The 14,575-nt window shown below is 38.9% G+C and overlaps 1 protein-coding gene across 3 annotated transcripts in view; it reads right to left on the minus strand.

Moving 5' to 3' along the window:
* Window positions 1–1,767: 1,767 nt before the first annotated feature.
* mier2 (mesoderm induction early response 1, family member 2) overlaps window positions 1,768–14,575 on the minus strand; it is a 29,617-nt gene continuing 16,809 nt past the window's right edge. Inside the window, exons 8-13 of one of the 3 annotated variants that reach the window (XM_047373786.1) lie at window positions 14,440–14,521; window positions 12,911–13,005; window positions 12,665–12,795; window positions 6,981–7,123; window positions 6,401–6,495; window positions 4,049–4,184 (exon numbers count right to left, since the gene is read on the minus strand). In XM_047373786.1, the coding sequence (XP_047229742.1) occupies window positions 6,443–6,495; window positions 6,981–7,123; window positions 12,665–12,795; window positions 12,911–13,005; window positions 14,440–14,521 (504 nt within the window). In that variant the 3' untranslated portion in view covers window positions 4,049–4,184; window positions 6,401–6,442. Of the gene's footprint in view, window positions 4,185–6,400; window positions 6,499–6,980; window positions 7,124–12,664; window positions 12,796–12,910; window positions 13,006–14,439; window positions 14,522–14,575 lie in introns of all 3 variants that reach the window. The other 2 variants (XM_047373785.1, XM_047373784.1) reach the window with 2 other exon arrangements.

Here is a 14,575-nt window from a genome sequence, read left to right on the forward strand (position 1 = left end):
CTGTGGTCCAGCTCACCCCAAACCATCTCGATTGGGTTCAGGTCCGGTGACTGTGGAGGCCAGGTCATCTGGCGCAGCACCCCATCACTCTCCTTCTTGGTCAAATAGCCCTTACACAGCCTGGAGGTGTGTTTGGGGTCATTGTCCTGTTGAAAAATAAATGATGGTCCAACTAAACACAAACCGGATGGAATAGCATGCCGCTGCAAGATGTTGTGGTAGCCATGCTGGTTCAGTATGCCTTCAATTTTGAATAAATCCCCAACAGTGTCACCAGCAAAGCACCCCTACACCATCACACCTCCTCCTCCATGCTTCACGGTGGGAACCAGGCATGTACAGTCCATCCATTCACCTCTTCTGTGCCGCACAAAGACACTGTGGTTGGAACCAAAGATCTCAAACTTGGACTCATCAGACCAAAGCACAGATTTCTACTGGTCTAATGTCCATTCCTTGGGTTCTTTAGCCCAAACAAGTCTCTTCTGCTTGTTGCCTGTCCTCAGCAGTGGTTTCCTAGCAGCTATTTTACCATGAAGGCCTGATTCACACAGTCTCCTCTTAACAGTTGTTCTAGAGATGTGTCTGCTGCTAGAACTCTGTGTGGCATTGACCTGTTCTCTAATCTGAGCTGCTGTTAACCTGCAATTTCTGAGGCTGGTGACTCGAATGAACTTATCGTCCGCAGCAGAGGTGACTCTTGGTCTTCCTTTCCTGGGGCGGTCCTCATGTGAGCCAGTTTCTTTGTAGCACTTGATGGTTTTGTGCGACTGCACTTAGGGACATTTTCAACGTTTTCCCAATTGTTCGGACTGACTGACCTTCATTTCTTAAAGTAATGATGGTCACTCGTTTTTCTTTACTTAGCTGCTTTTTTTCTTGCCATAATACAAATTCTAACAGTCTATTCAGTAGGACTATCAGCTGTATACTGTATCCATCTCCTGCACAACACAACTGATGGTCCCAACCTCATTTATAAGGCTTGAAATCCCATTTATTAAACCTCACAGGGCACACCTGTGAAGTGAAAACCATTTCAGGTGACTACCTCTTGAAGCTCATCAACAGAATGCCAAGAGTGTGCAGAGCAGTAATCAAAGCAAAAGGTGGCTACTTTGAAGAACCTAGAATATAATACATATTTTCAGTTGTTTCACACGTTTTTGTTCAGTATATAATTCCACATGTGTTAATTCATAGTTATGATGCCTTCAGTGTGAAGCTACAATATTCAGTCATGAAAATAAAGACAACTCTTTGAATGAGAAGGTGTGTCCAAACTTTTGGCCTGTACTGTATGCTTTATATGTTGTTCTGTTATACGTTGCTACATGTAACAACAACTTGCAGTATTCTCTGTATGTCTAAACTAATAACTTCAACAGAAATAAAACTGAAGCTTTAGAATGGCCAGAACAAAATCTGATGAACATCTGTGGGAGTCTGAAAAGAGGTGCAGATTTCCTCACTATCTGAGAAATTTGGGAAACTTTGGTTCAAAACTCAGATATTGCAAAATTAAGATGTGGGATGCTGACAGACTCCCAGCAAAGAGGACTGGATGCTGAAAGTGAATTAAAAGATGACTGACACCTTTGCAAAATTACAAAACTTTCATTCTTTTTAACTTCTCTCTCCAAACTAAGGATTCAGGTAAAGTACTCAAATAAGCAAAGGTCAGGAAACTGCAAGATCAGATCAACAGGATTCACAATTTTGCTCTCAAAGCAACTCAAGCAAAACTACAGCTTAATGCTTACACCGTTGATTTTAATTTCATATTTTTATTTACAAAATATATTTAGAGACGAAATATGATGAAAGAAATTTATAAGAATTTGAAAATATATATATATATTTAGAAGGGAAAAAAAAGGAAAAACCAAAAGACAGATTTCAGCTCATTATTTCTGCCTCAACTATCTTGCCTCGAACCATCTGTGTTAAAAAAGACAAAACAAAGAGATTTACTTGATTTGAACAGGGATCGCATAACCGACTATAGCAGGAAACAAGAAATGAGCAAACACAGATGGAAGCATGAAAGTGAGTCCAATTCATGTCATCCATTGAACTTCTTGCCCTTTTAGAGCCGCTAAAATGCAGCAACACGTAAATAAAAACAATATGACTAATATGACAAAAAGGGCATTAACTCTTATTACCATTATTACATAAATAAGCAAATAAAGTGTTCAGACAGACATTGCTTGTCCCAGTCAGACATTTCCTGAGTGCTGCTGCTTGGTGTTTATTTTAAAGAAGTTTGTTTCATTCAGGCTTTTTTTCTTTTAAATCAAAAAGCAAAGCAACTGCAATGGATTTAAAACAAGAAATGCATTAGCAAGTTATCTAATTAAAACAGGGTACTTTCACACCTGATAGACGTTTTAATGTGGGACACATCACTCTAGCTGTCATTTGCTGAGTGACATCACTCAGCAAATGTGCATAACTCAGTTCTTTTCACTTTTAGGAAGAAAAAAAAAATCAGTACTCAGTTAAATGAATAAAGCCAGGGTAGAAAAAAAGTAGTTTAGCCTAGAACATGGAAACTGAGAAGAAGACAACTTTAACTTCAGACCACAACATTTGTTGATACCCTTAGACCAACAAGATGTAACGGTGCTTCTCTCACTGATGTAAACATGAAGCCAAGCTAAAGTACACACAGCGATCTTGCAGCCGCTGACAAACTGTACGTGCAGCCAGGAAAGTCACACATAAATGTGTGTATATTTCATTTTATAATGCTCCTTGGAGCAAAAAAAAACAAAAAACAGGTGCACCAATTTGACTTTTCCTGGCAGATACTCATTTCTGGGTTTTTTTTCCTGACATCTGGCCTAAAGGGAAAGAAACAAGTTGCAGAATCTTTGACAGACGTAGTAATTTTGAATTCTACAGAAAATTAAAAAATTACATCACAAGTACATGTTGTTAACTGATGCATTTACAGACAGAAAGTAGTAGGATCTCCTAGTTGTGATGCATTTGTAGAACAGTTTTTGTTTTTTACCTGCCAATCAAGATCAAATTGGCTCTGTTTTCTGGCTGATTGATTGAGGCATTTTAAGTAAAAAATAATTAGCTTATTAAAATGAATAAATAGAAGCTTTAATGAATTGTTGCTTTCCTTGTGCTCCTATATGGCTTCATGCTTAAAACTAAACTTTATATAAACATTATTTTCAGTTCAGGTTTCAATGTAAATATGAACGATTTCTTCCAAGAATCAAAGCAGAAGAATGGAGCAAGGAGGCAGTAGGGGAACCTAATTTCCATGTTAAAAAGTTGCCAAAACTGAGCATCTAATGTGTGTGATGCAAAAACATCAGAAATAACAGCAATAAAAGTGATAGAACAAAAGATGATAAGTTGCTGGCTCTTTTGTTATGTACCTGTCCAAACTTACCTTCCTAATAGTAATAAAAAAACAGTAAGTTATGGTCGTGAGATAATCGATGTGATCAAGAAAAACTGGTCTGCAGCCTTCATTCCATACACTGTGCTTTTATAAGTTTGTAATTAACAGATATACACACGATTGATGCCTGGATGTGGTGAATTAGGACACCCAGCATTCAACAATGGACAGATGTTGATGGTAAGGTCTCCTTCCATAGCAATAGGTCCATCTTTTTCTGATGAAAAACACTGTATGACCCATTAAATATCTCCCTGCAGAGCTGATAACAACCAGTAGCACTCAGATTATATTTTTTCCATGTACCCTACAGTCTGAGAGCGAGAATGCTAAAAGGGCTACGGGTGCAGCAGGCTTCCAATTGCCTGGAAGTTTGATGAGAGAACATTGGGCGAAGAAGCCGAGGTGGAAGGAAGGCTGAATTCCACCTGCAGCCTGTGGGAGGCGTGATCCCCACCACCTGCCACACCACAGCCAGGGCCGTCAGAAACCAACGGTCTGCCGTGCATGTGCAGCTGGTAGAAGCAGGAGTTCAGAAAGCTGTGGTTATCGTCACGGTGAAACGGCGGGTTTCCATGGGCCCACTCCGAGCACTGATCAGAGGGTTGAGACTGGAGCTGGACCGGAGCTGAGGGACGATCCGAGTCAGGGTCTGGAAGTTCATCCATGGATGGGAAAGAGAACGGATAGTCGAATAGCTGCTGAGGATATTCGTCAGCGCACAGCTCGGACAGACTCATCACCAGCTCACCGTCTGGGCACACAGAGAAATTCAGATGATGTACGTTCAATAATGATGATGTACAATCAGACACTCATGAGGTACTTAACATGTTTTGGATTTTTTATTAAAAACTTTGAGTAGAAAGTTCATTAAATAAAAATATCCCATTGAACTATTCAAATAAAAAATTAAGCTAAAAGTAAAAAACAAAATTGCAAATGTTCTTCAATACATGACTACACAATGTCATCACTGAGAAAAGGAAGTCCATTGGTGGGCTTTTAAAACTTAATTAGGTGTGCAACAAACACTTTAATCTGTAATTTGTTGATTTATTTAGATTCTTCATTCAAGTGACGCAAATATGAAGGCAACAATTTAAATGTCTTACATAATGTTACACCTAGATTGGTGAAAATCTTTTTTGCTGAACTCTGCAAGAGAATCACCAGTCAATAAAAAATTATGAAAAATATCAGTGCTGATCATCAGTGGGCAATTGTGAAAAGACTTTCCTGTAAATAAAATCTTAATGATTATTGACCAATATTGAAAATTAACGTTCCCCAAGAACCAACAGTGTGCAGATGGGGATCTCTGATGAACTCATCTCAGATAATTGTTTTTTTCTCTGATGAGATTAAATATTCTCAGAAATATCTCTCCCTATGGGATTAAATGCATACAGTACCTCTCCTGTATTTATTTATTTGAAACCAATCTGAGTTTAGATATGTTTAAAAAGTCTACACAGGACGGCATATAACAACAAAGTAAAAACATGATTTCACAGTTTTGTAAAATCATTAAAAAAATTGTTTAAAAATGTCCTCTAGTAACACCTTTTGCTATGAGCTCAGATGTATCTGATTGTTATTGATTTGTCCTTGAGATGCTAAATGCACTTGACTGGTAACTTGATAAGTTACAATGGAAAACGCCTCTCCATATGAGGTCTCACTGCATATCACAGCAAGAACCGCGCAATGACGTTCTCTGCAGACCCTCACGCGTGGATTGTGTCAAGGCACAAATCAGGGCAAGGATATAAAAACATTCTGTAGCATGAACATTGTGAAAGCACTTTGGTTTCTGTTATGTGGAAACAGAGAAAGCTTGAAACCACCAGGATTCTCCCTAGTCATCCAAAGTTTGCTCATCTAACCAAGCTAAAAAAATCAGAGAAGAAGGGTCTTGGTAAGATAGGTGACCGGGAACCCAGTGGTCACACAGGGAGAGCTGCCATGTTTGCCTAAGGTGGTCAGATGTTACAAACTCCACCAACTAGACCTCTAGAGTCTAGATGGTTCCAAACGGAAGCCACTCCACATAAAGAGGCCACTTGAATTTTACCAAAAAGCACCTAACAGAAACATAAATCTCTGTTCTAATGAGTCTTATACAAAACATTTTGGCCTAACCTCCAGGCAGTTTCTGGAGGGGAAAAAAAACTAAAACAGGCACTGTTTATCACCTGACTAATAAAATCTTTGTAAAGCACGGTGGTGGCAACAACACGCTGTGGGAATTTTATTATTGTTTTGTACTGCAGAAACTGATCTATATTCTCTGCTAAGAGAATATAGAGTTTCTTCAGGAAAACTTGCTCTGAGAATCCTCTGAAAGTCAGACAATGGTGGAGATTCATCTTTAAAGCCAACAAGGACAACTGAGATAACAAAGCGTTGCTTCATCTATAATCTGTAAATGTCCTTGTGTGTCCCAGCCAGACTTAAATCCAACTGAACATCTTTGGAACAACCTGAAAATGACTTTCTACAAACGTCTAACATCCAAACGGACTGACTTTGCTGAAAAATTGTAGAACATACCCAAAAATAGATGCCAAGCCTGTGAGACATACCTAAGAAAACTTGAGGCTGTGACTGCTGCCAGAGGCGCTTCAACAGAGTAGTAACCCATGGACGTGAAAACAAATTTAGCATTGGATTCACCAACTTTTAGAAATAAAATTATTTGCACAATACGTAAAATACGTTTGATCTTTCAACAAAGTTGATTTTGCCTCGTTATTATAGGATATGGAGTGTGGAGCTTAGATGTGACTTTTTCACCTCAATGTTAGAATAAGTCTGTAATGTAACTGAATGTGATACCATAAAGGGAGACAATGCATCACGGAAACACAGATGCACATGAAAGTAATTAATTAATCTTCGTCATAAACAGATTGTCATGACATACAACAGCTAATTTATTGTCAGTGATCAGTCTGTTTTCTTTACCTGCAGGCCCAGCCTGCTTTCTGTGGCGTGTGTGGACGGATGTCATGGCTTTAAGAGAAAGCGAGGAGTTCGTCTGCGCCTGGGGCGGCCTTCTTCTTCTGGAGCAGAATGCCAACATGAACCGTGCACAGACAAACATGCGCACCCAACAAACACAGACGTGCATACGTTCATGCACAAACAGAACAAGACACGTGACAGTAAGGATGGGAGAAAACAAAGGTGGGGAGACACAACAAAACATAATGAAGATGAAGCAAATGATATGATCTTGATGGCAAAATTAAATAGAAGAATTCTGCAGAATAAAGTCCAAGTAACTGCATGTGTGACTATCAGAGAAGACTTCCACCATCAATGGAAACCAAATTCTAACTTTTCACAAAATACCCAAGAAAATTAGCCTCATGACTGTTTGACCTGCTCAAATTAAATGTTCATTTTCCCTGCAGTTAAGCATATTATTACATTAATAGTTAATACCACAACAGCTGTAATGGTTGTATCCCTGTTACTTGGATGTTTTGATGACCTGTAATTTTACTGCAGAACAAATTGAACTATCCCTGATTCCTGATACCTTGTTTGTTTAGATCCAGACTTGTGTTTGCAGGAAATGAGGGCTCCATCTGTCCGGAGCCCATGGAGATCTGTGGCAGCGACCCCAAAGTATTGTTGCTTCCCTCGAGATCTCCACCCTCCCCGTCCTGGTCTCCATCCTCACTGAAACACAAAAACCCAATCATTAAACATGTAAAACGTTAAGCTGCACACACAGATTTGATGTTGATAATTTTAGCAGCAAAAACAGCTGCACAGTGTTCATGTGTATTACGTGTGGGGCTCCAGTTGATTGAAATGGTACATGCATTGGTTCACTTGTGGTTACATGCACTCAGATGTAATCTGCACCAGTAGTCATATAATGGTGGGATTAGGGCAAGCTAATTGCATAACTATTTAAGATACTTAATACAGGGATTCATTTTTTATTGTTTGTGCCACCAATAACCATCAGGCACTAATCAAACAAAACTAGCCACCTTGTGTTTAAACAGTTTCACATCTGGTTAATATCTATTTGGCGTCAGGAGAAGTTATTCAGGTCCATACTCCCAAAATTACCGTAATTGAAGAAATGCTTTTTACATTAACATTTTGTTTTGTTTTCATAAGAAGAAAGATCTTTGTTAGTTTTAGATTCAACAGGGTGAGCAAAGGTAGTTTGCATTTTTCTCTTCCTATTTTTGTGAGGAGCAAAAAGTACATCTGACACTTGCAATTTTTTTTACTGTTCTACTAAACCATAACACTAATGTCAACACTTATGTAGTGGAGGACCTCGGAATGCAGACGGACAGGCAGCATAACGCTATGTAGAAGATTTTAATCTTAAGAAAAACACACTCACTCGTAAGGAGGCAGGAACAAAACAGTAACAAGACAGAAATGGCATCATCCTTAACCAGGGTGGCATGATCCAAAATGTTTCCGCGAGGAATGAACAGAACAGAGGTGTATATATGGAGCAAGAACCAGGTGAAACGAGGAGGCTGAATGCTAGGTGCAGGTGAACCGAATAAAGTTAATTGTCAGACAGGAGAGAACAAACGTGGCTGGAGCAAAACAGAGACTCTTCAATACAAACTAATAGAAACACAACTAGTAAAATCATGACAACTAAAACCAAGGTATGTACCACATCCTGAGTTATGAGGACTGGTACACCCCTAAATAAAAGTGGTGTAGGTGCTGAAACAGGAACTTGAGGAGCAATTCATCTGAGAACAAGAGACTAATAATTTCAATACCTAAATGGATAATTCATAGTGCAAATTCAATAAAAATATACATTTATTTCCTTTGAATTATCTTCCTCTGAAAATTCCTGCAGCAAAAAATAGCACAGATATTTGACTAATTTTAACATACAGTATATTTATTGTAAGACGACATCAACCATTTTATGTTTCCTTCCACAAATTTCTTACACTACCTTTGCTGGTATTTTGGCCCGTTTCTCCTGACAGAACTGGCGTAACCGAGTCATGTTTGTAGCTCGCCTTGCTCACACTCACCTTCAGAGCTCTGCCAATAGATTTTCTACCGGACTCATATCAGGGTTTGTGATGACCACTAAAAAACATTAGCCCCCTGCGACAGACCTGATGTGGTAGGTTTAAGTCAGCCTACCTCTGTCACACCCCTGAGGGATGCAGTGATGATGTATGGTTTGTGCGACCAGCCACCTGCATGATTTAAAGTCATAACCAAGACTCAGAAATCATTTACGAAGAAAGGAGTCGGAAGGTGAGACATATCATAAATTTGAAGCACTTGCTCGGCCAACATCAGGGTCGCCACACTGAGGTTTTCCCACCATTATTCTTTGGAAAAGACTTCAGACACAGATTGTATGTGCAGTGCTGAGTGCTGCTTGAAACTTTCCATCATCCCCGCTTCTGAGATATTGCCAGCCCCACAGCTCAAAGGTAGCTCAGTGTCCACTTGGAAGACCTATTAGTGCCCAAGCTTTAACTTTCTGGCTGATGTCTTGAGATGCTGCTTCAATATTTCCACATGTTGCTTTCCTCGTGATACCACCTATTTCTTGAGGGCATCAGTCCCTCTGCAGCAAAACACTCACTAAACATGATGCAGTCACCCCCGTACTTCATAGCTGAAATGGTTCCCCATTTTTTCTCCAAATGTATCAAGCATCATGTCATTATGGCCAAACACTTTAATTTAGCTTAATCAGACCATAGGACATGTCTCTGAAAAATAAAGGTCTTTGTCCTTGAGTGACTTTGCAAACTGTAATCTGCCTTTTTATGTTGATGGCCTTTTGCCCTCAAACTGGCCTTTCGGCCCATATTTGTCCAGGACTTGCTTCACGGTAGATAATGACACACGTCTGTCAGCTTCAGCCAGCATCTTCGCGAGGTCTTTTGTTTAGTTCTTGGGTTCATTCACGCATTTACGCACCAAAATGTATTTATTTCTGGAACACAGGACTCTTTTCCTTTTCGTAACAGTATGATGGCTGAATATTCACATTGAGTTTATGCTTGCATACCGTTAGCCTCATAGCATAATTGCTGAAGGCAGCGTTATACATTTTCTAAAAAACAATATAAAACACATTTTTCAGCAAGCACGTAATATTGTTTATTGATTTTGTAACAGTAAGCCAAGATATAACTTAGATAATTATGCAATGAGGCCAATGACATAACTGTTTGAAGAGATGAGCGTGGTGTCTTTAGGCATCTGGAAGTTATTTTCAAGCTGAGCCATAGTTGTGAAGGCTCTTCCTGATGTATTGGCTGATCTTTTCAGATTTTTACATGATGCCACACAAGGAAGCAGTGTGTTTGAGGTGTTGCTTTAAAATACATCCAAATGTGTGCATCCATCTAACTGAAATCTTGTCAATTGACCTCTCTCATTTTTCTGTCAGTCAGTCAGTCAGTCATTTTCTACCGCTTAATCCATAATGGGTCGCGGGGGAGCTGGTGCCTATCTCCAGCAGTCTATGGGTGAGAGGCAGGGTACACCCTGGACAGGTCGCCAGTCCATCGCAGGGCAACACACAAACAACCATGCACACACTCATTCATACACCTAAGGGCAATTTAGAGTGACCAATTAACCAACCTAACATCTTTGGACTGTGGGAGGAAGCCGGAGTACCCGGTGAGAACCCACGCATGCACGGGGAGAACATGCAAACTCCGCGCAGAAAGACCCCAGGCCGGGAATCAATCCCAGGACCTTCTTGCTGCAAGGCAACATTTTTCTGGCATCTAGCTAATAGAGGAGATATTAGTAATTCTAGCTGAGTTAAAACATAAAAAAAAAAGTTTAGTCAGATTTATTGCCAGACAGTGAGAAAGAAAGAGGCCATGTCTTTTTATACAGTGTATGCAAATATCTGGATTCAACTGTATATGCTTCTCAAGTGGAGCCCTGAGGTTACAGGGAACAGACATAAAGGAGTACTTAGGGTCATACTGTCCAGAGCAACGGTGAGGGCAGAAAAGAAGCAAAGAAACTCCCGTCTGGTTGGAACCGAAGACCAAAGAGGACATTAATGGATGGAGTGAGAAAGGACATGAAGGTAGTGGGTATGAGAGAAATGGATGCAGAAGACTGGGTTAGTTAGAGACAGATCACTCGCTGTGGCGACCACTGAAAAGGAAAAGCTGAAATTAAAAAAGAAGAAGATGCTTCCATGCTATTGCAGGAAATGATGGACAAATCACAGGAGCAAAGCAAAGGATGTCCAAGTGCAATACAACCTTCCCCAAAGGAAATGTGGAATTTGCCATGGGTTTTATCGGACAGGGGAGATTCTCCAGGAACTTTGGCATCTGCTTTGTTTTTGGACAAGAGAAGGTACCAGAACTGCTGTCTCACGTAGAAATGATTCAATCTTACCAAGAAACTGTTTATAACTGTCAAATGTTTTCTTCAAATAAATATCTGTTGTAAGAAAACAACAACAAAATCAATACAAGACAATTTCTAAAGAAATAGAAGTTGTACTTTATGGTTAATATGTTGTTAATATTTGAGAGAAAAAGTCCTAACTGAATAAAGAATGTACTATAAACAGTGAAGGTAAATGTAATGTGACTATTTTCAGCAAATCAACTAGCATTTCCTATGTACAGTGCCTCACAAAAGTATTCACACCCCTTGAAGTTTTTAACATTTTATCAAGTTACAACCACAAATTTCAATTCATCATTTTGGAATCTTTTGTGATAGACACAAAGTAATGGACAAAAGCTAAGTGAAGGGAAGACAATACGTGGTTTTCATTTTTATTTTTTAATTCAACATATGTAAAGTGAGTCAGTAGATACACTTTTCACTCCAATCACAGCTGATAGTCATTTGGGGTATGTCACTGCCAGTTTTGCAAATCTAAAGTTTGAAACTTTTGCACATTCTCTTATGCAAAATGTGTAAGTGTGTAAACATAAATTCTTTTACAGTTTCTCAGTTGGCTTTAGGTCTGGACTGAGACAGTCTAGACCTAAACCAAGATACATTGCACGCATATGTTTTCATGTAAACCATACCATTGTAGTTCTAGCTGTATGTTTAGGGTCATTGTCCTGCTGGAATATGAACCACTTCTGCACATCTTTCCATTGATTTTTGTCCAGTTTCCCTGTACCAGCAGAAGAAAATCAACCCCAAGGCAAGATGCTGCCACCATGTTTCACTGTTTGAGAGGCGATTTCAGCATGACAGGCAACATTGCTTACCATTTTGCACATAGTCCAGAAAGTTCAGTTTTGTCTCAAAAAGCCAAAGCATCGTCTTCCATGTTTACAGTTTCCTTTAAATATGTCAGATTGCAAATGGGACTTCTTATGGTTTTCTTCCAACAATGGAGTGAATCGATTCTCTCACCTAACTGTGGATCTCTGCAGTTCCTCCAGAGTTACCATTAGCCTTTTGGCTGCTTTTCTGATGACTGCAAAAGAGTGTGATATATTTTTACATTTTCAGAGGATGGACTGAACTGGGATCTGTGAGATGTCTAAGGAAAATGTTTTCTTTAATCTAACCCTACTTTAGACTTCAACACAACTGTATTGCTCTATTCCTTGGCCTGCATGATGCTGCTTGTTCACTAATGTTTTCAAACAAACATCTGAGGCCTTCACAGCACGGCTCTATTTATAATGAGAATAAATAACACACAGGTGGACTTTAATTCCAGATAATTTATAGTTTTCTTCCTGAAGGAACAGAGTTTCACTGGTTTTATCAGGGAGTATCAGATAAAAAGCAGATGAGTTCAAATGCACACTTTACAGACTTTTATATGCAACCCAGGTCACATTTTTTCAATTTGTGTTGATCCATCACACAAAATCCCCCAAAAATACATGGAAGGTTGACATTGTGACGTAACATCATGTGAGAAAATGTAAGGGGCAGGAATGCTTTTGCATGGCACTTGATATATTCAGTCATTTTCACTATACAAAACACTTTAAAACACACTTACAGGATCACAAAGTGCTTTACAGATTAAAAACAAAAACCCTCCCACCCAAACAACCCTTAAACAAAATTTAAAAAATAAATGTAACTTGTTTTTAAGATTAACATTTGACATAATAAATTAATAGTAATTATTTTTCGATATTGCAAATTGCCCTTAACCATCTTCTAATTATTGCTACATCTAAGTTAGTGCCTCCTTTTACTCCAAAGTATTTTTGCAGAAGTACTCACATGTTCCCTGACTGCATGCTGTACTTCCTTCGGCTCATCCTTGTGGCCTGCTGGGTGAAGAACATGTGTCGCTCAGACTTCTTCCACATGTAATAATACTCCACACACTCGCCAATGGAGCGAGTTCGTACCTATGAGGAGAAAGGTTGCTTTACTTTACTGTTTCAGCACCTTCACATCTGTTTTCTTTACTGGAAACAAATACTTGAAATCAGTCAAGTACAGGTAGCCGATTTCATTACAAACCTTATTAGCCTGAATGAGATGGAAGTTTTTTCCGTAAACACGATAGCCATTCTCAAAGTTCCTACTCTCCTCCTCGCTCCAAGAACACAGCTCCTCTAGAAGTAGTAGATACACAGAGGACAACAATAATCCTGCAAATCAGTTCATGTTGAGCACATTAATCGATTACAATAAAAACCTTTCACCACATGCAGAAAGTCTGCCTGCACAGTCTAAACTGGGTCAAGTGACCAGCTTTTTGGATTATTAAAACATGTTTTTACTACAAATATGCCATAGAAATATAACTGAATAGCTGAAGTACAGTAGAAATGAGACATTTACATATGCTGTGTAACATTTGTATACTTACTTTCTTACATTAATCAGACTAAACAAATGATGAGATAATTTTAGAAGCTTTTTTCATATTTTCTTCAAATTGAGAAGTTTACACACCCTAAGATGACTGAATTTGGGAAAGCCAAGATGATGATCTCAAGGCTTTTTAAGCTCCTGAAACGTTAAATGAACCCATTGATGCTTTTTAAGGTAACACTTCAAACACACTGCTTCCTCGTGTAACATCATGGAGAAACTATGGGAAATCATCCAAGATATCAAGAAGAAAAGGGAGGCCCTCCACAAGTCTGGTTCATAATTTGATACAATTTCCAGATTTCTGAAGCTGCCATGTTCATCTTTTTAAACAATTATATGCCAGTATAAACAGCATGGGGATATCCAGCTATCCTACTGTTCAGGAGGGATATTGTTTCAGTTTGCAGAGAAGATTTGTTTTGGTGCAAGAAATGTGTGAATTAACCAAAAAAAAAAAAAAACATCTGGTAAAGATGCTGCTGAAGCTAGTGAGAGAATCACTGTCCACAGTTAAAAGAGTCCTCTGGGCTGAAAGACCACTCAGAGGAAGAAGCCATTCCTCCAAAAGCAGCATTCAAAGCCAAATTAGAATTTTCAAATCCACTCAGTGACAAAAACCTTCATGTCTGGAGACATTTTCTCATCTAACTATCAACACTCTCCTAAACCTTGTGGAAGATGTTTACAGAACAGTTAAAGTTGCTTTTGCTGGGAACAGTGGGTTGCCAGCAATATAGTCATTTGGCAATATAGTGTAGTTTAATAGGAGTAGAGTAGGTTAAAGACTTTAATGTAGTCTACATTTACCTGTTACATGAGGCTCATTTTTCTTTAGCTTAACTTTTAAACTAAAGATTTTAATTACATGTGCAACAGCAGTTTCTGAAGAATGGTTTATGAGGAAATTGTTCTTTTAAACCCGTTGAACAGGTTATTATTTTTCCCTAAATGAATACAGCAACTGAAAATGGTAGGACACCTTTCAAGCTGATGGCCAGGTGGGTAGCAGATTATATTGAGTGAATGGTCTACATGGTGACAAACATCAGTTAGCATGCTAATTGGCTTAACTAGCATAAAGCAATTTCATATTAGGCATTACCATGAAAAGGATCGTAAAAAAAAAATCAGATCATGTGACAATCAACCAGGACAACAGGAAGTCTTACCACTGAATACTTTTACATTGAAACGTAATCGTCTCAGGGCTTCTTCTGCATTAAAGTTGCATTTCACTAGTTCATATAGTGCCTGAAAGTTGAGTGAAAAAGAAGGCAGAAATTAAAACAAACTTTTGTGAAGCTT

This window comes from Girardinichthys multiradiatus, chromosome 9 (assembly GCF_021462225.1).
Source record: "Girardinichthys multiradiatus isolate DD_20200921_A chromosome 9, DD_fGirMul_XY1, whole genome shotgun sequence".
In the NCBI taxonomy this organism is placed as follows: domain Eukaryota; kingdom Metazoa; phylum Chordata; class Actinopteri; order Cyprinodontiformes; family Goodeidae; genus Girardinichthys; species Girardinichthys multiradiatus.